This window comes from Chrysemys picta, chromosome 5, assembly GCF_011386835.1.
Source record: "Chrysemys picta bellii isolate R12L10 chromosome 5, ASM1138683v2, whole genome shotgun sequence".
NCBI classification, from domain to species: domain Eukaryota; kingdom Metazoa; phylum Chordata; order Testudines; family Emydidae; genus Chrysemys; species Chrysemys picta.
Window position 1 is genome coordinate 98,491,686 of NC_088795.1, and position 23,455 is coordinate 98,515,140.

At 42.4% G+C, this 23,455-nt stretch overlaps 1 protein-coding gene across 19 annotated transcripts in view; it reads left to right on the forward strand.

Moving 5' to 3' along the window:
- The window catches only part of APBB2 (amyloid beta precursor protein binding family B member 2), a 339,661-nt gene that overhangs the window by 110,345 nt on the left and 205,861 nt on the right, over positions 1 to 23,455 (forward strand). For 13 of the 19 annotated variants that reach the window (XM_065596923.1, XM_065596915.1, XM_065596917.1 and 10 more), the window contains one exon: positions 14,748 to 14,858. Coding sequence is in view for 5 of the 19 variants with exons in the window: in XM_065596915.1 (XP_065452987.1) it covers positions 14,813 to 14,858 (46 nt within the window). In the remaining 14 variants the exon portion in view is untranslated. Of the gene's footprint in view, positions 1 to 14,747; positions 14,863 to 15,599; positions 15,687 to 16,816; positions 16,947 to 23,455 lie in introns of those variants that run through there. The other 6 variants (XM_065596919.1, XM_065596929.1, XM_065596926.1 and 3 more) reach the window with 3 other exon arrangements.

Sequence of the window (23,455 nt, forward strand, 5' to 3'; positions counted from 1 at the left end):
GCCATCCTGCTGCTGGGACCCCCACTGCTGTCCCTCATATGAGGAAGGAATGGGGCTATAAAAAGTCAGGTGTCCGCTCCCTGCTGTTCCAGACGTAGGAGCCCCAAACCCCCCTTCCTCAGCTCCCTTAAGGGGGGAATTGAAAAAAGGGGGGGGGGTCAGCTCCCCACTGTACCAGATAAGGGAGCCCCAACCCCCTCCCCCCCCGTTGGCTCGCTTAAATGATGCTTTCCTTCAAATCCTTTTCCAGTCCATTTTATCCTATAACCATGTTCCTTCCATACTGAGTTCCTGCACTGGACATCAACCATGAATTTTATGTACTAAGCTGCAACATTTTAATTCTTCCCCCTCACCCCGCCGCGCCTGTGTCCCACTGGGTCCTAGATCTGCTGTAGGGAAAATGGAAAAACGGAACCCCCTCCCTGGCCTATCTGGCAATGAAGGAAAAATTCTTTCCCAGCCATGTCTGGCAAGAAAAATTTGAGATCCAGTACATCATCTTATCTGGGGCTCCTCCCATTTCACCCCAGTTACAGACATTTGGAGGCTGTCAGGGCCCCAATACAATTGCCCCCCCATAGCCCTGTTCCTAACCCCAGGAAAAAAGGGGTGACTGGCAACTTGATCCTTGTGAAAATTTCATGGGTGGGTGTTGCCAGTCCTATCCAAGTAAAAGTGGTCTTCCTTGGGGCTGCATGAGATATAAATGCGCATGCACACACACTCTCTCTCTCTCTCTCTCTCTCTCTCTTCCAATCAGCAGGAAGGGCAGTGCCCCGGCTTCCCGGTCTTTCCTGCAGTGCCCAATAAACTTCCCCCTCCACTACCTGTTTTAAGGAAGCCCTTAAAGGGGCAACATACTTTTTCTTCTGGCTGGCTGGACAAGGACCAACTCCATAGAGGCACGATGAGCACATTGGCATAAAACTGGAGTATCAGAATGGCAAATGGCAAATCAGGCCCGTGAGCCAGATCTTCAGATGGTGTAAATTGGAGAAGCTTCACTGGAGCTGCACCACCTGAGGCTCTGCCCCCATTTCTGTAAACGGTATTGAAATCCTTGGCTGGTATGTGTAGTAGAAATGCAAAGTAGTATAATTATTTAGTATGTCTCTCTGAATGCGCATTTCGTTCAAAACCACGATTGTGATCTGAAGGAACAATGTTTCCATGTAAATAATGGTTTTAGCCTACAGTGTTTCCACCTGTCCACACTGGCAAGTTTCTGCGCAGTAAAGCAGCTTTCTGCGCTGTAACTCCGGAGCCACAGAAACTGAGCAGTTGCAGCACCGTAAAAAAACCACCCCAACGGGAGACGTAGAGCTTTCTGTGCTGAGGCTACAACGCTGTGGTGCCAATGTAGACACCGTGGTCGATTACAGCCCTGCGATTGGCCTCCGGGAGGTGTCCCACAATGCCTGTTCTCGCCTCCCTGGTCATCGGTTTGAACTCTATTGCCCTGCCCTCAAGTGACCAACTGTCATCCCCAACCCGTAAATTCCTTTAGAATTTTGAAAGTCCCCTTCCTGTTTGCTCGGTGACACGTGCAGTAGTCTCAGCGCATCTTTCCAGGTGACGATGCCTGCTCTCCACACACCAGGCGATCCCCCTCTTGGAGCAATGCCAAGCTGCTGGACTTCATCAGCATTTGGGGAGAGGAGGCTGTCCAGTCCCAGCTGTGCTCCAGCTATAGGAATTATGATACCTACGGACAAATTTCATGATGCATGACAGAAAGGGGCCATGACCGGGACACCCTGCAGTGTAGGGTAAAAGTGAAGGAGCTGTGGAACGCCTGCCACAAGGCGTGGGAGGCAAACTGCCACTCTGGAGCTGCGCACATGAGCTGCCGGTTCTACAAAGAGCTGGATGCGATACTCGGTGGCAACCCCACCTCCACTGTGAAGACCACTGTGGATACTTCGGTGGCTCGCGTGCCAGTCGAAAGTGGACCGAGCCAGGAGGAGGAAATCTTGGGCGAGGATTTGGGGCAGGGAGGGGGACCCAGAGGCAGAAGATGACTCGGAGGTCAGAGATGCATGCAGCCAGGAGCTCTTTTCTACCCCGGAGGAGCCTAGCCAGTCACAGCTGTTGGATCTTGGCAAAGTGCAAACAGGAGAGGAGGCCACTGGTAAGTGGATTTGATTTTGTGAATCAAATCACTGAAGCGAGTTGTTGAAGGCAGGAGGGTTGCAGAAAGCAGGCTTGTCTCCCGCCACATGCCTAGTCTGAGTGGCAGAACAGGCTGTTGATAGACTCCCTCACTTCATATGAATCTCCCTCAGAGAACTCCAGGAAACTCTAGTGGAGATACTGGGCAATCTGCTGCCGCGGGTTCTTTAGCAGAACTGCTATGTTTCTTGACCCATTAACAGTAACTTTCCTGCACCACTGTGCCATCGTGGGGGGTGGGGGGACACCATTGCTGCACATAGGCGAGCTGCATAGGAGCCAGGTCGGAAGCTGCAGTCTTGGAGAAGACCCTCCCTTGAGTCCCTGCTCACCCTCAGCAGTGAGATATCTTCAATATGATCACATCTTGTGGAAAGTGTGGGGACAGGAATGATTTTCAGCCTCCCCCCTCTCCCCCCCCAGTGCTGCTCTCCCTAAGAGCCACGTGCCCAGTGTACAGCAGGGTCTGGGAACAGTGATTTACCTGCCCCTGCGGCTACTCACCATTTTGGGGCTCTTGTTGCTCATGTGTGCTTGCCTGGGATCAGCCAGTTAGTGACAGGTGTGTGAGTACTGGCTGTGTTTTAAATCACTGAACCAGTGTTCTCTGTGTTGCAAACAATACTGCTTCTATAAAATGTTGCGTTTAAACTTCACAGAGATGACCTTGGGAGCCCAGCCTCTCCCTTTGTTATCAGTGGCTGAACGGCTGCGCAGAATTAGAAAGCGGCCAAGAAGAACCAAGGAGGACTTTCTGCATAGTGTTGTGATGCAATCCGCTGCCGAGAAACAGGAATTGAAGGAGTGGCGGGACAGCAAGAAGAGGGACCGAAAGGAGAATGCGGCATGTCAGAATGAAGCCACGGAGCGGCTCTTAAAAGTTAAGGAGCACCAAGCAGACACACTCCAGGTGCTTTCATCCACATTTGGTGCCATCTTTCAATGGTTTGTGTATTGTCTGCCCTGCCTCTTCAGGCTGCAAGAATGGATTCCGAACTGCTGACCAGTATGCTGCTTGCTCTGACCAACACGTCACAAGTAGCAGTGGAGTTCTTCCTTAAACAACAAAGTCAAGAGGAGTGCGACATTGATCTCACCACACGTAGTAGCTATGACACGAGATGGCACCAAATGTGGATGAAAGCACAGGGATTGCTGGGATGCGAAGCAATGCATCACGGGGCACTGTGAGAGGACCCAGGATGCCCCGCAACCTCCTCCTCCTTTCCACAACTCTTAGCAGCAGAAGAGAAAGAGATGCTCTGTGGGATAGCTGCCCAGAGTGCACTGCTCCGAATACTGCTGCAAGTGTGAACACACTATTGCGCAGGCAGCTGTTAGTGTGAACACACAACAGCGGTTTCCCTTCAGCGCTTTTTGTTCGGCGCTGTAACTCTGCCAGTGTAGACATGCGCTCAGAAAAGAAATGAGTAAATAAATGCGGGGGATTGAGGGGGGAGAATGAGAGGGAGAGAGCAGGTTATTTTCCTGACATCTAAAAAATGTCATTAGCTCAATAGTGCATTTTGGGTTAAATATTTCAGTAAAATTTTAACTATTCACACAGTTTATGTATCATAAGTTTCCAGAAATCCACAGGATCTGAGTGATGCAGATTACTATTTTCAAGGGGATCTAAGGGAGTTGAGTCCCTATATCCTTTTAGGCCACTTTAGGGCAAAGACAGTGGCCATTGGATTCACATGCTTTGTTTTAAAAGAAACATGGAATCTTGAGAAGCTGTTTCCCACTAGCTGCACTGCTGTAGCACTTCAGTGAAGGCACTACCTATTTCGATGGGAGGGCGTCTCGCGTTGGCATAGGTAATCCATCTCACCAAGAGGTGGTAGCTATGTTGATGGGAGAATTCTCTCATCAACTTAGTGCTGTCTACAATGGGGGTTAGGTTTGCTTAACTGCATCGTTCAGGGGTGTGGATTTTTCACACCTCTTTGCGACGTAGTTATACCAACCTAATTTCCAAGTGTAGATCAGGCCTAATTTAGATTTTAAGAGTACTGTACTAATTGGTCAAATATAGGAGAACATCATTAGATGAACACCCATGTTAGGGGAGGGAGGCAGAGACTGATGTCGGAGAAATGAAAAGCTAGCCAAGAAAATAAAAAAAAATTCCACTTTACAGGTCTGGCCCATATGCACTTAGGAGCCTACATCTCATTGGACACCCATGGAACTTATTCTCCTAAGGTGTTTTTGAAAATCTACCCCTTGATCTAATCCTTTTTTCTTTCCTCCAGATGCTCCCTCTTTTCCAGTGATAAGCTGTCAAGTGATGAGAGTAGAACTGATTGATTGAAGTATCTGCAACACTAGAGACCTTTTTCATTTAAAAAACATAACGTGCAGATGCTAATGAAAGCCTTCACTGCTTAATGCTCACTTTATCCACCCACCTTCTGCACAACCTGTCCATCTTGTAAATGAACTATAAATGCTTTGTTCGGCAAGTGAGAAACTTTGGAAGAAAAGCAAATTTACAAAAATGAGCCCAAGAAAAATCTCAAATTTCTTGCAAGTGAAATCCTAATAGATTATTATGTAATATCTATGGGTAGTGGAAAGTGGAGGTAGCACCAGCATGGGTAATGGATGGGAATTTAGGCAGAGTGCCAAGGAAAGCTATGGCTATAGCTGGATAATAAAGCTAGAGGAAAGTAACTTTGTAGATTTGAAGTAGTGGAAAGTATGTCAGATATAATGATGCAAGTCAGCTGGTTGACAAGGCATAACAGCCTTGCCACACAAGTGCTCTATACGGAAAATGCTGAATCAAGACACTTCCGACTGGTTTGACATCTTAGATTTCAAGGTCTTCAGCAGAAGAGCTCCCTGTGTTGCGCAGAGCCCAATGGCGAGACCTCCGAAAGCCACTGCAATAATTTAATGTCCAGATATGTACCTTTTAAAAAAATGTGCAATAGTACAGGATAAATGCTTGTTACAGATATATGCAGGAACATAAAATGAAGGTAAAATAATTGTAAGGCTATAATAGAAACATACACAAGTAGAGAAATTCTGAGTCAAAACTAATGCGGTAGCCTTTACTCTGAGCTGTTATGATTAGGCAGGACATGCTGTTAAGTGGCTCATTACAAATAGACTTTACTGTTTTAGTGCTGGATTTCCACTATTTCTACAATGTAGAAATGATGTTGGGCAAAATAAATATGATGAAACTCATTCTCTATTGCCCTGCACCATATAGCCATTTATACCAGTGTAAAGTGAGAGTGAAGAGGTGTAAAATGCTGTTTTTTGATTTGGTAGCATTTTACATCCACTTTGTACAGGTCCAGGGGATTCTGCGTGCTGCAAGACAACTGAGGATCAGGCCATTTTTTGTCATACAGCTTTGTATTACTTGCTGCTGCCCAGAGTCTGAGGGCCATGTAACATTAGACCATACGTTCTGAAATACCTTTTGTGAGTCTTAATCTTACTGTCTTTGCGTAACTTTGCTTCTAGCTCAGTGTGTTCTAAAAAATGGCAAAAAATGATGTGCCAAATCCAGATCCTTTGGTGGTGTCATTTGGCATAGTTGCACTGGAGTGAATGGAGCTATGCTGTTTTACATCATCTGAGCATCTGGCACTAGAACTGCTACTGACTATTTTTGCATTTGTCTTAACATAATTCAGTATCTATAACTGACACTTTCTTGTACTTTGTGATGAAGTGAAGTCCGTATCATGGGAATTAAAAAACCTCCAAAAACACGAAAAACAGCTGTTATACTGACAAGCTGAACTTCTGTATATTATCTAGATATGGAACCAGTGACAATAAGCTACTTGAATTTAGCTTAGCAAGGAAAGGGTCTACAGAACGTGGAAGCACTAAAGTATTAGATTTCAGGAAAGCATTTTTTGAAGAATTAAGGAATCTATGATGAAATTTGTCTGAGTTAACGAATGCAGGAATTGGCCCTTAGTGAGCAAGGTCCAGTGGGAGATAGTGATAAAATCCATCATTGTAGTTGGCTGCTGGGAATCTCAAAAAAACAAAGCACAACAGACTACAGTCTGTCTGGAAATAAGACACTGATCATTTCTTATTCCTTGTGCCTTTGTAAGGAACTTGTTACTAAACAAGGCACCCAAACAAGAATATTTAATGTTAGTTAAAGATAAAGGCAGCCAATAGATAGAATAGGTTAATATGAGACAAAGTAGTTAAATTAAATAAGTTTTAAAAAATATATTGGGGGGTTAAATAGGCCTATAAATAAATGAAGAGGGGGATGAAATTAATCATGGAGTAAAAATAGCCGAGATTGAATTGGAAAAAAATCAACTGCTTTGAACCACAGAAAGTAAGGATGAAAAAAGGAATATGATGAATTAGAGAGAAAGGAAAATGTTGTAACTTATAGGCAAAGCTTCCTTTTTCCCCCAGGCTTTCAAGAATGGGGCACTTTAGGGGAGCCCATGCAGATTAGGAAGATAGTTGTTGTTAGTAGAGCCGAATGAATAATGGATTTTGTAAGTTTTGGGACTGAACAAAAAACAAACAAACAGGGAAGGGGGTAGTTTGATACGAACTGAAATTGATTTTTTTTAAATGTTCCTTTGAAATGAAAAACTTTTTAGAAGTTAAAAAAAAAAAAGTTTTTTTTTTTTTTTTTTATTCAGTTTTTTGGATATTCTTCACCCTTTAAATTTTTTTATTGGCAAAATATGAAAATGACACACTGTTTCTAAATGAAAAACTACAAACTAAACTTTCAACTTTTTTCTAAAATTTTTTCAACTAAAACTGTTTGTCAAATGTGACCCAAATACATAAATACAGACGCTCCCCGACTTGTGCAAGTGTTCCGTTCCAGAACGCCTTGCATAACTTGAATTTTGCGTAAGTCAGAAACATATACCTGATCATTACGCAAAAAAAAAACCCAACCCCACCTATTTCTAGCTTACGGAACTTTTTCCGTAAGTGTGGAATTTGCGTAAGTCGGGTTTGCATAACCCGGGGGCTGTCTGTAGTTTTGGTGATCTGAAAAATTTCCTTTTAGGGGAAATTACTATTCACTAGAGAAATTTCACCTAGCTCTAGTTGTTAGTCCTGATAGGCTGAATGGGAGAGGGAGAGCCACACCTTGAGGAAGAGAGGCACACTTAAAAAAAAAAAATGAAATGAATAATTTTAAAAATAGCTATTGATAGTAGTTATCAGGAGAAAAATAATGAATATGAATCATGAATGACCTTTTGTCACCCAGGGAGTCTCTCATTGGCAACTGGCCAAGGGTACATCATACCATAACTCACATCAGGCCTGACACACTCATTGCCCCTACATACTGTTGTCCTAATCTGTATGTAAAAGGGGTCATGTGAGGTATAATGTAAAGTGATAACACACTGGTCATTGATATTATTGTGTGATGTATGTACAGGCAGTGTATAAAGAATTATAGATGTGTGATGGAAATAAGTTCTTAAAAGGTGTTTTGCAAGCAGTGCATAAACCCAGCATGTCCTAGTCAAAAGTGTGTTGTTTCGCCTGTTTTCTTGTGTCCAGTGTAAAATGAGCCATATAACACCTCAGAGGACAAAGTAAAATGCATCTACATAGAAGGTAAACAAAGCTATCAAGTAAAATGAGCAGGGAGGGGAAGACCACTTAATGGTCATGATGGGGGATGGAGCCTGGACTCCCAGAAAGCCGCCTTGGATATTCAGACAGAGACAGTAGACTTTGGGAATATGAGCAAAGGCAGACAGCCATTTTGGAATAAAGAACATAAGAATGGCCATACTGGGTTAGACCAATGATCCATCTAGCCCAGTATCCTGTCTTCCAACAGTGGCCAGTGCCAGATGCTTCAGAGGAAATGAACAGAACAGGGCACTTTATCAAGTTCATGAACTTATCTAATTTTTGTTTGAACCCAGTTATACTTTTGACCTTCACAACAGCCCCTGGCAATGAGCTCTGCAGGTTGATTGTGTGCTTCTTATACAGTGCAAACTTCCATCTCACGTTCATGACATCACAAGACCTTGTGCTAGCAAGTATTTCAGTTGGGGGCTTCCTGACAAAGGCAGCATCTCAGACTAACCCTCTATACCCTGCACTTATCTACATGAGCTATAATGCTCATGAATGAACAAATCAACTGCAACATCATCAAGAACTTCTGATAATGTGTGTATTCTGTAATCACTATTCAATCAACTACCGGGGAGATTGGTGCTATTGGTAAACAAAGTGAAAACAAATGGACTGCTTGTCATATCCAGACCTGAGACTTTTCTATAAGTGATTTCACCTAACTAATTCTTTTTATTCCTCTTTTAATTTCTCTCAGTGAATTTGGAATATGTGGGTAAAATCCTGGCCCATTACTGAAATCAATAGCCAAATTCCCATTGACTTGAATAGGGCCAAGGTATCATCCTGTATACCAGGTTCTTAATAACGATTAGACTTTAAGGTCAGAAGGGACCATCATGATCTCCTAGTCTGACCTCCTGCACGTTACAGGCCTCAGAACCTCCCCCACCCACTCCTGCAATAGACCCCTAACCTCTGACTCAGTTACTAAAGTCCTCAAATTATGATTTAAAGACTTCAAGGCTCTTATGCTTCATTCACTGTGTTATCTGAAAGTCTTATGAGATGCATTACTAAACAAAGAGCAAAATTGTCTTCTAGGCACAGTAGTCTGATTATTATATTCGTACGACATAAAATAATGTCAATGTCTGTGGTAGCTATGAAAGTTCAACTTAACTGCTGGCACGCTCCACCGATGTCACAGAATTTGCTTGTGCTTACACCAGTGGTAAATCTGGCCCTAAGCTGCTGGTATTTGGCCCCCAAATTAAACATGGAAAGAAAAGCCTGGATAAGTTTTTCTCAAGCACATCAAACGTTGCGAGGCCAGTGGAAGTGGAATGAAATTCTCTTGCAGCTGCCATGAAAAATGTAATGAGGAATGAAGAAATAAGAAAGCTGCACTGATAAACGGGAAGCATGTAAAGGAAACTGCTTATGAAGAGGACAAGATTTGAAGTAGCAATGATAGCACCAACTTAAATGTGTCTGAGAGGGAAGAATTCCTGTCAAGTTGATTTATTTCCTCATTATCTGTGATGACTGATGGTGGATTGCTTGGTCACTGAGGCTGTTAGTAACACACTGGCATGCAGGTAAAGTGCATGTTGCCTTCAGGCTCTCACCTCCATAGCCAGCATAAAATGATATGCATTATGTACGTTTCGGTTGTCTGCTGTACTTGCTTATGTTGCGTGACTACTGTCAACGTCATTCCCTGAAAATATTTACTCACCTTCCAGAGAGCTGAGATAAGGTCATCATGAAAGGTGAGAAAATAATTCTTTAGGCATCCAGAACAAACGCAACACACTCCTCAAAGAAGAGCTGTAATAAAGGATACTTAAAAATTTTATCTGCTTATAGAGACATATAAGACACTACAAAGGCTTTTTATAATAGTGTTTGAAGCGTAATAAACAAGAATCCATAAAAAAACAGGAGACTGCTGCCCTAGAACTGATAACATTGTGCATGCCTGACTTTGATTTGCAGGTCCCACTGAGTTTGTGTGCTTCTTGGGGCTGCTGTGTCTACCTCAGACACACGTGTGTACCTAAGTTGTGTACATGCAAAACAGTACATACAGAACTGCTTGGGCTCGTTTGACAATTGGAGGTTTTCAGTCCAAATCTGCCTTGATCAGCCTGATGGGTGTGTAGACTAGGACAGGTGTTTTATTTTTTAAACATGTTAGCGATCATGTTTTAACTAACATGTTTTAGCACCCTGATGTAGACAGGGCAAATTGTTTTTCAAGCTACACTGGTTGAGGTAAACCCTAGGATCCCCTCTAGTGGTCACCTTGACCAGCTAACATGTTAAAAATCAACTTCCCCTGTTTATACTGAAGTTTTAAAACCTGGTAGTTAATATACAAAAGACCATTTATCCTAGTCTAGACATATCTCTGCTGGAAAGCACAGTGTGGTATCATTAAGATGGTAACTCCAAGTGCAAAAATCCCAGTTACTGAATGGAGATACTGAAAAGTAAAGTGTATTTTGACAACTCATTCTCTAATACATTATTATTTAGCATACATATATTTAGCTCTGTGAGGTACTGCAACAAGTCAGTGCAGTTTTCATTTTAAGATAAAAATTGGTGAAATCTCAGATTACAGTCAAATGAATCCTCTATACATGTCCTGTCTTAATACACATGTTGTTGTTGCCATTGAGTTCACTGTATATATTTATTCACAGCTGTGATCTCTAGTTTTCCAATTAGTAGTCCAATTAAGTATCGTTTAGACCCATTTGGGGCCACGGTGTTAGGAAAACCACATTCTGGTTTAGCTCAACTGTGCTACAGTTTAAGCATGTTTTTAAAGCTGTTATTACAGCAGGGTACAGAGGGCCTCTGTGATGCTGCTTCAGCCACTGGGGAAGGAAAGAAAATAGTACCTCTAGTGTATTGCTGCTGTAAGATGCTTAGGGATATTTATTATGATTTAGTAGGTAGCATTGTTTAAAAAGTTACAGCTTTCCGGAAGAGGACAAGGATCTATTTATAAAAGCTACAGAAACGCTGCACTTCTCAATCCATTATGCAAAGCCCCTTCAAGTTTCTCTTTAAAGGCATCGAAAGGAATTGTAAATAATATCGGTGGGGAGAGAATCATCTGTATCCAGATAACTTTATTAAATATAAAATAAAAAGAATAATCCCTGCCGAGCTGTTGACTATTACCATCTCTTGTATTTAGTTATAATCACCTGTGGGCATTTCATGAGTAGGCTATTTTTCTTACCCAACACCGGCACGCTGACCATATGAGGAAGGGGAAAGAATTATTAATGGACTAGGGACGGAAGAAGAATTCTGTTTTTTCCATTCACAAACTGTTGTGTCAAAACCATTAACTAAATTATAAAAGGCTTCAAACCACATGTTTTAATGCATCATCTCTGGTGGCATCCATTAAAGGGTTGCTTTTGTCATCCCTCTTATGCTGCTTCTAACAGTTGATGTAATGGGCTGCTGCGTGAAGTCTGTGCAGTTCTTAACTCTCTCTCTCTCTGAGATTTTATTTCTAACATATTTATAACGTCTACAGATGTAATGTGGGGAAATTCAAGATTTGTATTGCTAATCAGTTTTTGGATTAATCGGCTGGTTCAGTTAAGTCACAGAAATCTTTAAAGCACGTGGAAAGAGGTTTTTGTTGAGGAAACTACATTACAGTGCAGAACATGCTGAAGAATAGTTATAAAAGTAATTTTCTTTGGGAGCAGATTATATAAAAATAAAAGAGTAAGATTTAGTCTTTCTTGCTGTCATGTATATAGGGTTGCCAGGTGTCTAAAAGTCCAGTTGGCATAGGGCTGGCAGGCTTCCTACCCGGCTCTGTGCAACTCCTGGGAAGCAGCTGGCATGTCTGGCTCCTAGGCAGAGGGGCGACCAGAGAGGCTCTGCATGCTGCCCCCTCCCGCAGGCACTGCCCCAAGCGCTGGCTCCACAGCTTCCATTGGTCGGGAACCGCAGCTAGTGGGAGCTGCGGGGGCAGCACCTGCAGGCGGGGACAGCCCGCGGACCCACCTGGCCGCCCCTCTGCCTAGGAGCTGGAGGGACATGTTGCTGCTTCCCGAGCCGCCTTAGGTCAGCGCCACCCGGAGTCCACACCCTGAAGCCCCTCCTGTGCCCCAACCTCCTATCCAAGCCCTGAGCACCATCCTGCACCTAAACTCCCTCACGGAGCCTGCACCCCAGCCTGAAGCCCTTTCCTGCACCCTGAACCCCTCATTTCTGGCCCCATCCCGTAGCCCGCACCCCCCAGCCCGGAGCCTGTACCCCCTCCCACCCTCTGAACCCCTCAGCCCCACCCCCCCAGCCTGGAACTCCCTCCTGCACCCCAAACCACTCATCCCTGGCCCACCTGGAGCCTGCATCCTCTCCTGTACCCCTGCCCCAGCCCGATGAAAATGAGCGCATGAGCAAGGGTGGGGAAGAGCGAGTGACAGAGGGAGGAGGGATGGAGTGAGTGGGGGGGCAGGGCCTCGGAGAAGGGGTGTGCCAGGGACAGCGGGTGGGGCAAGTATGTTTGGTTTTCTGCAATTAGAAAGTTGGCAATTCTACATGTAGAGCTTACACACCATCCCAGACCAAACTTTTTTTTACTGCTTTCTGCTGTCTTTTTCTGTTTACAGTCCAAATTCTCTATTGGTGTAAATGGGTGCAACTTTATTCAATAGCCTTTCTCCAATTTTCATCTGCAGAGAAATCTGGTCCTCCATTTCCGGAAGGCAAGCTGCTCAGTACACTTTCTGTGCATCCATTTAGCAAGTGACTATGACTATGAATCTGAGAATTTGAGAGTGTTTTTTGGGGTTGCTAGATACCCAGCCTCGAAGGTGACTTTATTTCAGAGATTATGAAGGGGGTGGTCTGCCACAGGGGTCATTTTGAATGACTGATGAATTGTATAAAGCTCACCTGCCCTGATTTTCCTGACAAGACTGTGTCAGATATAGCAATTTCCTGCAATATCCTTGAAAAACCTTATTGAATTAAATGCAAGTATCTTTGCGTCTCATTGTATTAGGTACAAAGGTTATGTATTATTGTGGGCCTGGTTGATCAAAGGACCATACAGAACTATGTGGCAGACAAGAACTGTGTTTTGGGACAATACCTGTGAAGGGAATTTCCAGGGAAATGTCTAGGGGGAAGTGAATGCAAACTCCTGCCCTCCCTTCCAGTTATGCAAGAACCCAGCCTTTTGAAGTTATGCTCTGAGAAGGGGGCCATTGTCTGTTGATCACCTGTTCACAGGATCTGACGATCAAAGGCCCAAGCTATGTAAAGAAAAAGGCTGATCTGCCTAGTTTGTGCGCTTGTTCTGAGCAAAAGCTATTATGAACTTGTAACCAACAGAAAAATCCCTTTGTGGTGTTTGAAGGACTGACTCCTACCAGAGTCCCTTCTGGAGTTGGCAGGAGGTCTGTGCTAAGCTTATTAGCATATGCCTTTTTTTATTGTTTTAATTTGTTCTTTCTGTAATGTCACTTTAAGAATAAATGTGCTTGTTCAGAAAAAGCTGTGGGGTAATGTATAACTATAGGCAATTATGCTGTTCATAACCTCTGAGGAGAGAGAGCAAAGTACAGATGCTGGCCTGTTTAGGCAGTCTGGCTTGCTGGGAATATCACAATGTAGGCAGGGAACTGTGCAGTCTGGAAAAACCCTGTTCAGGAAGGGAGAGAGACATGGGTCTCCACCTAAGAGAGGTGACTGCTGAGGAGTCAGGAGCCTAAAGTTACAGGACCACGGAGAGGAAATAGAGTTGCCCTGAACTGTGACCGGCACCTCCAACAAAGGGAGCTCATCTAATTCAGGAAGTAATTGATATTAAATTTCCTCAGGGAGCTGAGATGCATGGAGATTTGTGAAAGTGGCTCCCCAACCCTAATTCCATGCCCTATACACTAAACAAAGCTGCCTCTCAAGGTATCCTTTGGGAATCAGTAAGAGCATGTAGCTTCAGCCTGAAGCAGCAAAATGTTTCCTGACATTTTGGGGGGGAGGAAACAGAATTCTGTTCTCCAGTTTAGGGGGGGGAAAGAGGTGTGGGGTTTTTTTTAATTATTTTAAATTATACAATTGTGAGAAGGTGATTATTGTCAGCTATCTTGGGAGAGGAACATGCAGATAGGCTGAGGAGACTCTGCAGATGGAAGAGAAGTTGGAAATCTTGAGCTAAGGAACAACACAATGGGGCTTCTTATTTATTATGGGAGGTTTATTTGTCATAGGTGCTAGAACTGGGGATGGTGCCGCATCTCTGTCTTGAAGTGGTTTCCATTATATAGAGGGTTTACAGTTTGGTTCAATGGCTCTCAGCACCTCCACTATACAAATTGTTCCAGAACCCCTGATATTTGTAGACTGAAAGGTTTTACATTAATACTTGTCAGTTTCAGCAACATTTGACTCAGCAGTATTGGAGGCAAGATTTCTGTTCTCCAAAATGAACGTTTATCTGTGCTTTGCTTTTCCTGATTGACTAACTTCTTTCCAGTCTTTTAGAGAACTGCGGTATTCCAGTACAGACTCCATGATTTTAGAGAAATAGTCAACTAATTTGAAATTAAATGCAAAGTTTTATTATTGTTCAGAAATTGCTCTATCAAAATAAAGATATTGTCACTAACCATAACTGCACCACTAGTTTTAAATAAGTGCGCAAAACTCTTGTGAAACTTAGGTTACGCTGTCTGTGACATCAACCAAAATAAGCTACAGTGAAAAGGTGCTGTGTGAGATTGATGTTTGCCTTAAAATTTATGTATGCTTATTAATGGAAACTGAGCACTAATGATAAATTTGCAGTCTGTCATCTCTGCTGACAACATGACTACACATAATTTATAAACATAGTTACCCTAAATTTGTGGAGATCATTACCATTTTAATGAAAAAGATAAAGCCATTGTACTAAATCTTCGTTTGTTTTGTTTTATTCTTGTCTTCCCCCACAGTTCAATATTTCGATCTTGTACTTTGAAAACTGCTGACAGCGTCTGGTAATGTGCTGACTGGCACTATGGGCAGGCGATACCCAGGGGCTCACTATCGTCCAAGCAGCTCATGTATGTATGTGATTGGTCTCGTTACCTGTCATATTTTTATTACACTTTTGAAAGGTGCTAAGTTGTCTCCCATTATTTTGAAACCATTAGCTGGAAAGTTTGTAAATTCCAAACTAGTCTTTAGAATGGGCACTGAAGCATTCTTATTGATGCCATATTTCTGATATTTATGTACCCAAATTATATAACCCACATTACCTCTGTCAATTTGTTCAAACTGCAAAGGTAATTTCTGGACCTTTAAAAATGATGTACTGGCTGACTTGTTCAACTTTGGCTTATTGCACCAGGTCTCCAACTTTCTTTTATTCACACTGTCCAGGGCCACAGACATAGTTAAAGTGCTTGAAACCCTCAAATTAATAAACTGCCCGAGCATAACCTGAAAAAATTCAGCTCATTTCAAAGCTATGTACTATTGCTAAAATCTTCCAGTTTAGATGAAGCTTTTTGTGTCTTATTAATTCATTTTTTTTCTGTTTGAGTTAAATATTTGCTTGTGTCTTCTCTGCTGACGAGCAGTTCATGGCCATCTAGCTTATCTTAGCTGACCTCTATTAATTTATCTCTGACTAAGGAATCTTTTCAGTAAAAAGTTTAAAGACTCTTTAAAGTTTGTCACCCGCACCTTTCATTTGATTGGAAAACTGATAAGTAGCTCTAACAACTTGGGTAATGCTAATCTCTCAGCCTGCAGGCTTGCTATATTACATTGTAAATGAAATGATCTTCCCAGGAGGTAGTGTGATATCTCCTGTGTGACAGTCCTAACTTCAGATGACTGCTGTCAGTCCCCATGCATATCTGTTGATTCCTCAGGCCACCGAGGTAAAACAATATCACTTTTTCTTTACTGTACAGAGCCTTTGCAGAATATTTAGTTTATATTAGTTTCTCTTTGAAACATTGGGATGAAATAGTTTACTATTAACCATTGCATCTCCTGCTACTCCTGCTATCGCCTGAGATTCTAGTTTTGGAGATGGATTTAGTTTATTTTGGCCCCAGGCTTCTAGAGGTTAAATCCAGGCCAGAGATGAGTTACACTTATTCTTTCAGAAAGGGTAGCTGTCCCGTCCTTGTAAACAGATTTGTTAAAATAGCCTATTAGAGATGACACAAACTCTTCAGAAAAATAGTATCTAGTTTTGAAGGTAATGCCGAGATGATACCTGAACTTGGTGTGTGTGTGTGTGTGTGTGTGTGTGTGTGTGTGTGTGTGTGTGTGTGTTGGGGGGGGGGAGGGGATGGGGAGGAGTGTTACAGCCCTGCTGCGCTCCCCCTTGTGGCTGGGCACCAGACTGCTGTATTGAGCAAGCCTTTGGATCCCAGGGGCTTTTAAGCCTTCTGAGTCTGAGTAGTATCCAGACCCAGCCTCTAAGTCTTGCTTTTAAGGCACACTCCTGGGGTACAGACTCCCTATCTAGTATCCTTTCTTGGGATGTAGAACCCATAGTCCAGCTGCCATAGGCTCAAGGCCACTGCTGATCCTGATCTCCACAGTACTTCAAGAATTTCATTCCCAGAGCTCCACACTCACGGGTACTCTAATTTACTGTTTAACCTTTCAAGGACCTTGTGACCATTAAAACAAGAGAGCACAGACTTTGCAAAGGAATTGCTAAAGCATACACATGTTACTTATAGACAAAGCACAAGAATTACAGATCTAGAAAAAATAAACACCAGTACGTAAAATTCCCTCCTGCAGTATCCTCATCAGTCCGAGAGCCTTTTGAGTTTGGGTTAATGTCCTTCAGGATTCCATGACCTTTTTACACCCCGTTCTTCCTCTTTAGCCGATGGATGGTTGGTGAGACAGCTCACACTCAAGAAGGACTGGCCCTTAAATAAAGTTCTGATCCCAATTTATCAGGTCACTCCCCCAAGCAGCTTCAAAAACCCTGTCAGTCAGGTGATGAGTTGCTCAACTCCAGCCCTCCTCCTTTCCTCCCTAGGTCTAAACTGGGCAAACTAGTTCCCCTGGACTGCAGCTGGCTCATTGTTCTGGTTGGACCCATTTGAATGGAGAATCATCGAGGTTGAGGGATTTTGATGGCTTTCCCATTGTGAGCCCCTCTGCAAGGGGTAAGGATTTCTCCTAACACCTCCTGCGTGTCCCAGCTCAAGATGGAAGCTACAGCACAGTTTCCAGTCAAAAATAACATTGAAGTACCAGAATGTCGTTCCAGATTGATATAGACATACAGACACATACTGATCCGCCACAGTGGGGTTCTGAGGAGGCATGGTGGGGGGCATTGTGGACTGCGTGGCAGGCTATGTGACACAAGAAGGGAGTTAGCCTGTGCACAGTGGTATGGGGTGAGAGGATCAGGGTTATTAGGGAAGCCTTGGGGAAACTGGGGCTGTGAGGGTGCTGGGGTTGTGAGAAGCAGGGGTTATCACGGATATGTGGGGTTTGAGGGAGTGAGCACAGAAGTGGGTGGGGAAGGGAGTTGAACCACCAAGTGGTGGCCATGGGGTTGAGCTGGGATGTGGGGATGGCAAGGAGGAATGGAACTGAGCAGAAGGGTGATGGGTGGCAGGGGGTGAATTTGGGGAATCATAATGTGGGTGGAGTGGGCTTTCTTAATTGGGTCATGATAATGAGAGAGGAGTTGTGCTTGCACTCTCACAAGACAGGAGGTTGAAGCCCAGTTTCCCTCGTGCTCCTCTTGAACAGCACTCCCTTCCTTCCATGTTCCCCAGCCTCCAGCTGACTCTAAAAGCAGGGCTAGAGAGGAACGGCAGTATGACAAACCTCCTGTGCAGCTCTTCTCTGGGCCTTAGGAGTTTGGTCTGAGTAGATCGCCTGTCTGATTCCAATCTCTCACCTCAAGCAGAAATCCTTCTAATCCCCAACTCCTTCACTCTAGCCCCTAGGCCCTCTTCCCAGTGCCTGAACTGAACTGTCCACAAGCAAAGATAAATTGCTGGCAGCCCTGCAAGGCTGCTGTTGAAAACACAGTACTTTCAAAGGTGATTCTCTAATGCTTTAAGATATGAAAAGTGATGATTGTGTAACACAGAGACCTGACAGATCACTTTTATAGGATGGTACTTTTTTTCTTGTTGCTGAATCCTTTGTTTTCCCTTAGGTCAATGTCTGACCATTTTTCAAGCTTGTTAGTGGTTTGGGAGGCAGTCAGTCTCCTTTTTTTTTTAGGAAACAGCGTTTGATGAAAAATGATTACTTTGACATTTTGCAAACATTATCAGAGCTAAAATTTCAGAACAGTCTTTCTAGCTAGACATCACAGCAACTATGCCCTTCCTTTTTTAAAAAAATGGTTGGTTCTGTCCAAGGTTTTAAAGAAGACCATGACAAGCCCTGCAGGTCCTGATGTACCCATCTCTCTTGGTGTGGGTCCCAATTTCCCCTTTCCTTCATCCACAGCTTTTGGGGAAGGATAGTCCTGTTGTAAAACCAGGAGATCTATTGTCTGTTTCCAGTTATGCCAAAAACTTGTGTGTGTGACTTTTTGGAGCTTAGCTATCAAGGTAATAAGCAGAGCTGAGTGATATTTTTTTTTTAATTTGAGGGCCAAATCGGGGATGGGGGGAATCTGTTTTGATTCAAAGCAAAATTTAATTTTTTCAAATTTTTTTCATCTAATCTAAAAAGATTTTGAATAGACAGAAACATTTTGAGTCAATTCCATATTATGATTTTTTGTTTAATTTTTTCAGTTCATTTTGAATCAACAAAAACATTTTCAATCAACTCGAAACAAAAAACAAACACATGCACACAAGAAAATTGAGTTTTTCATTTCAATTCATCTGTTTTGGATGTTTCTAGATGATTTCCTGGTTTGTTTTTTAATTCGTCAAGTTTGAGATTGAACTGCCATTTCAAATAAAGTCAAAATAAACATTTTAAAATTAAAATTTGAAATGAAACATTTCAACTCTCTTTCAGAAAAAATTGCAAATTGAAACTATTCAGAATAATTTTGGGCCCCCAAAATGCATTTTTGATGGAAAAACATTGTGTCCAGCTCTACTTTAGACATAACTCAGATATTGACACAGAAATATATTTTCATTTTCTAGTCTGTGGGAAGTGCACACAATAAAGAAACAGCAATAGTGATTGGCATTTGATTTCTAAAACTTCCGTTTTAATAAATTAAGGTGTTAGCAGATAAAACAATGTCTTTTAAAAATATGGGCTCAAATTTTGTTCTCATTATTGGGGTAAATTAGTATAACTGCATTGATGTTGATGTTACTCCAGATCTACATTGAGTGTAACTAAGGGAAGAATTTTTAACTGTATGATTTTTTACTTAATGTACTTTTAAGGGCATAGTCCAGCATTTAGCTTGATTTTCATGGCTTTTGTGTTGCTTGTAAATAAATATATCCCTTTCTATAGATGAATAAAATCTGCAAGGGGAAATATTAGTGCTATGTGGAGCACTTGTTATTCTGTACATCCAGAGATAATCTTTAATCCATTTACAAGATAAGTTGAATGATTTCATAAATATAGTATTGATAGTCTGAGGAGACTAGTGAAAAGTTTTGTATAAAAGGAATATTATAATCATCTTAAATTACAAATAGTTTCTCTAGAGCCTAATATTAATAAATGTAGAATTACCCAAATATGCTTAAAATACAAATTCTTGAAGTACAAATAGACATAAACATCTGTAGCTCTTAAATTAAGTGTAAAGGTGAATTGAAATGTGTTTCAATTTATTTGAGCAAGGTGTGGATTCCCAAAGTGGTTTTAAAATGTTCATTTAATCTATACTCACTTGGAATTTAAAAGGGCAATAACCCTGATTAAAATCAGTGCAAGGCATCTTTACCGACCTAAAGGAAATAAAATGTTTTGTGCTCCCCACATGAGCTTGCTGCCGCTGTTTACCACTGCTATTACTGACCTTGCTGAACTGAAAGTCAGCACAGGACGTCTCTTGTGCTGCTTTTGTTGGGAGAAAGCTGCATGAGGAAATCTACTCCTCCTGTATTACCTCTTTTGCATAATCAATTTTTTGTGTGTTAGTTTCAAAAATATTTTCATTTTTTTCCTAAATGTAAAATATGTAGCCTTTTATTTTATTTAGGATAAATTTAGTTATGTTATCTTGCACCACCATGGGTTCGGCTCTGGTTGCTACAGTTTCAAGCTCAACAGAGTGAAAGTCACTTCTTCTACTTGTCTCAGATTTAGAGACTCGAGGAGTACATGCAAGGATAGTGACACGGGTGTTGGAACAATTTGTATAGTGGGGTTGCTGAAGGCCATTGAACAAAACTGTACACCCTATATATGATGGAAACCACTTCAAACCAGAGGGTGTGCCACACTCCTACTTCCAGCACCTATGCACATACGTTCACAAGTACAAAGTCTAGTCTGTGTTCCGAATTGTCTTGATGGTTGAGAACCACTGCTCCAATGCACTTGTAACCCCTCCCAGCTTGGTATCATCTGCAAACTTTATAAGTGTGCTCTCTAGGCTATTATCTAAATCATCTTAATTTTGAACAGAACCAGACCCAAGACCAATCCCTGCAAAACCCCATTCCACATGCCCTTCCAGCATGACTGTGAACTACTGATAACTACTCTCTGGGAACCGGTTTTCTAACCAGTTATGCACCCCCTTATAGTAGCTCCATCTAGGTTGTATCTCCTAAGTTTGTTTATGAGAAGGTCATGTGAGACAGTCTCAAAAGCCTTGCTAAAGTCAAGATATACCATGTTTACCGCTTCGCCCCCTATCCACAAGGCTTGTTAACCTGTCCGAGAAAGCTGTCAGGTTGGTCTGACATGCTTTATTCTTGACAAATCCATGCTTATTGCTACTTATCACCTTATTATCTTCTAGGTGTTCACAAATTGATTTTCTAATTATTTGCTCCAGTATCTGTCCAGGTACTGAAATTAAGATGGCCTCTGCAGTGTATATAGGAGAGGTTGGGGTTACACTTTTCTCTGAGAAAAACTTGTACTCCATGTTGTACCATGTCTTCCGGAGAAGTTTGCATCTCCAGCAACTGCACAGCCATCTGTTTGGGGTCCAATTTACAAGCATTTAACTCTTCTAATATGTGGGTTGTCACAGATGCAACCGATGTGTTTCTATAACCTGAACATCTAGAAATGCATCTACTGGCTTACCACTGACATCAAGATAATGTATGCAGTGACATAATACTTGACACCCATTTGCATTGGTGCATTTATCAGGCATGTATGCAAATTTTTTGACTATGGTGGGAGAGTTCTTCACTTTTTCGACTGCTGAGTCTTTCACTGTTGCACAAGATGCTTCTAACTACTCAGTTGAGTTTCTTGCAGAAAGATAGTGATCATTTGCCAGTCTTGTTCAGAACCAGGGTCCAACTTCAGGGTTAACAAGTGACAATGCATTTAACATTGGTCTCCAGTTCGTAGTTTCTGGTATCTCTTGCGTAAATAGAAAGTACGATGTGACAGCCATGTTTGTTCGCATAAACCGTGTTGTTTCTCCAGCATTTCTAACAGCCTCATTAAGTACTAGAACTGGCTTTGACAGTGACTGGCTTACAAGGCTTTCTGCAGGCTGATGTAGTAAAGAGGCTTGGTGTTTTGCAGCATTTTCACATAGTATTGGCTTTGCTGATTGCTCTGGCAAACCAAGCTCTCCAGTTTTACCAGTTGTAGTGGTGGGAAGCTTTCCTTCTTCATAAGCTTTTTTGCAAGAGGTGCTAGTAGCCATCTTTTGTAACTTCAATGAACGGGAAACGTTGGACTGACAAACATCGGGAACTGCCTTTAGGCTATGGAGACACTGTTTCTTCAATAGATAGCTGTATTTGCGCTTCAGGCTGTTTGGATGTAGATACACCACTTGAACCTTTGGATGGTATGTTGGTATGTTCTTGGTATGTTCTTCATCTTGGTTGGTTTGACCACTGGAGAGGGGCAATGACGTAGTTAGGGGAGGTGTAGGGAAATCCCTGCATGTGCTGCTATTTGCCCCACCTCCTCTTGTGCTGTGTGCCCCCATGCTCCTTCTCCTTGTTCTGTTCTTTATGGGTTGCTGGTGTTTGTCTCCCCAACTCCTACCCCACAAGAACTGGCTTCCCCTCCAAGCATAAGCTATGGTAAATCCATGTCTTCAGTGCATTCCCCTTCCCATACCCTACCCAATGTTTCAGGCTCTGCAAACTTAAGCAGAATGTGCTGTATCAGTTACACATAGGGCTTGTCTACACTGACAGGCTGCCCCAGTGCAGCTGTGCTGCTGTAGTGCTTAGTGAAGACGCTACCTACGCTGACGGGCGAGCTTCTACCATCAGCATAGGTACTCCACCTCCCCGAGAGATGATAGCTAGGTCGATGGGAGAAGCCCTCCCGTTGATCTAGCAGTGTCTACACTGGTGGCTAGGTCAGTATAGGGATGTCGATTTTTCCCTGAATGATGTAGTTATACTGACATAAGTTTGTAGTGTAGACCAGGGTTTTGGTTAGAAATTAGGTCGGCATAACGATGTTGCTCGGGGTGTGAAAAATCCATACCTCTGAGCGATGCAGTTAAACCGACCTAACCACTAGTGTAGACAGTGCTAGGTCGATGGGAGAATTCTCTTGTCAACCTAGCTACTGCCTCTCGGTGAGGTGGATTACCTATGCCGATGGGAGAACCCCTCCTGTTGGCATAAGTAGTGTCTTCACTGAAGTGCTACAGTAACGCAGCCTGTTTTAAGTGTAGGGGTTACATTGTGAAAGTTTTCTTCACAACCATAACAGCTAGAGCCTTTTATTTTCAATGAAAACTGAGACTTGATAGAACAACCTAGAAGTTTGCCGACCGCTCTCCCTAGGCCAGTTAGGGCTTTGTCTACATGGGGAAATGTACTGGTATAATTGTACTGCTGTAGTTATACTGCTATAACTTCCTATGTGGAAACTCTTATTTTGGAATAAGAGTGGCTTTTTTCATTTTAATTTATAACACACCCAAAGCAACATAATCTAAATAGAAAAAAATGGCATTTTTATTCCAGAATAAGAGTGTACTCATGGGAGCTATATTCATATAGTTCCAGTGGTATAATTATGCTGGTAAAATTTCCTGTGCAGACAAACCTAAAGATATTTTCTGTCTCTTTCTCCTGTTACAAGCAGCATAATGACTCATTTATTTTTCCGATGATTCTGTGGGAAAATATTTATTCTAAGGGTGTGATTCTCACTTTCACCAAAGATCTTTTATACTGATCTGACAAAATGTAATTGATGCCCACTTTAAAGCTCCCTTACGCTACCGGAGAAGTGTAAAGAGGCCTAAATGCAAACCGGGCCTTAAAATTTTGGCATAATTCATACCTATTGAAGACATTTTTCAAATTTGTTTCCGGAAAGTTGCAAATATCAGTTTGCTCAGATGGAGAAAAGAAACTATTGAGATACAAATGCCACTGCTCCGGACAATCCAAACAGCCTCAGGGTAAAATTTTCAAAAGTGCCTAGGCGACTTAGGAACCTAAGGGCTGGTCTACATGGGGAACTTACATCGATATAGCTATGTCTCTCAGGGGTGTGAGAAATCCACACTCTGGAAAGACATAGCTATACTGACCTAACC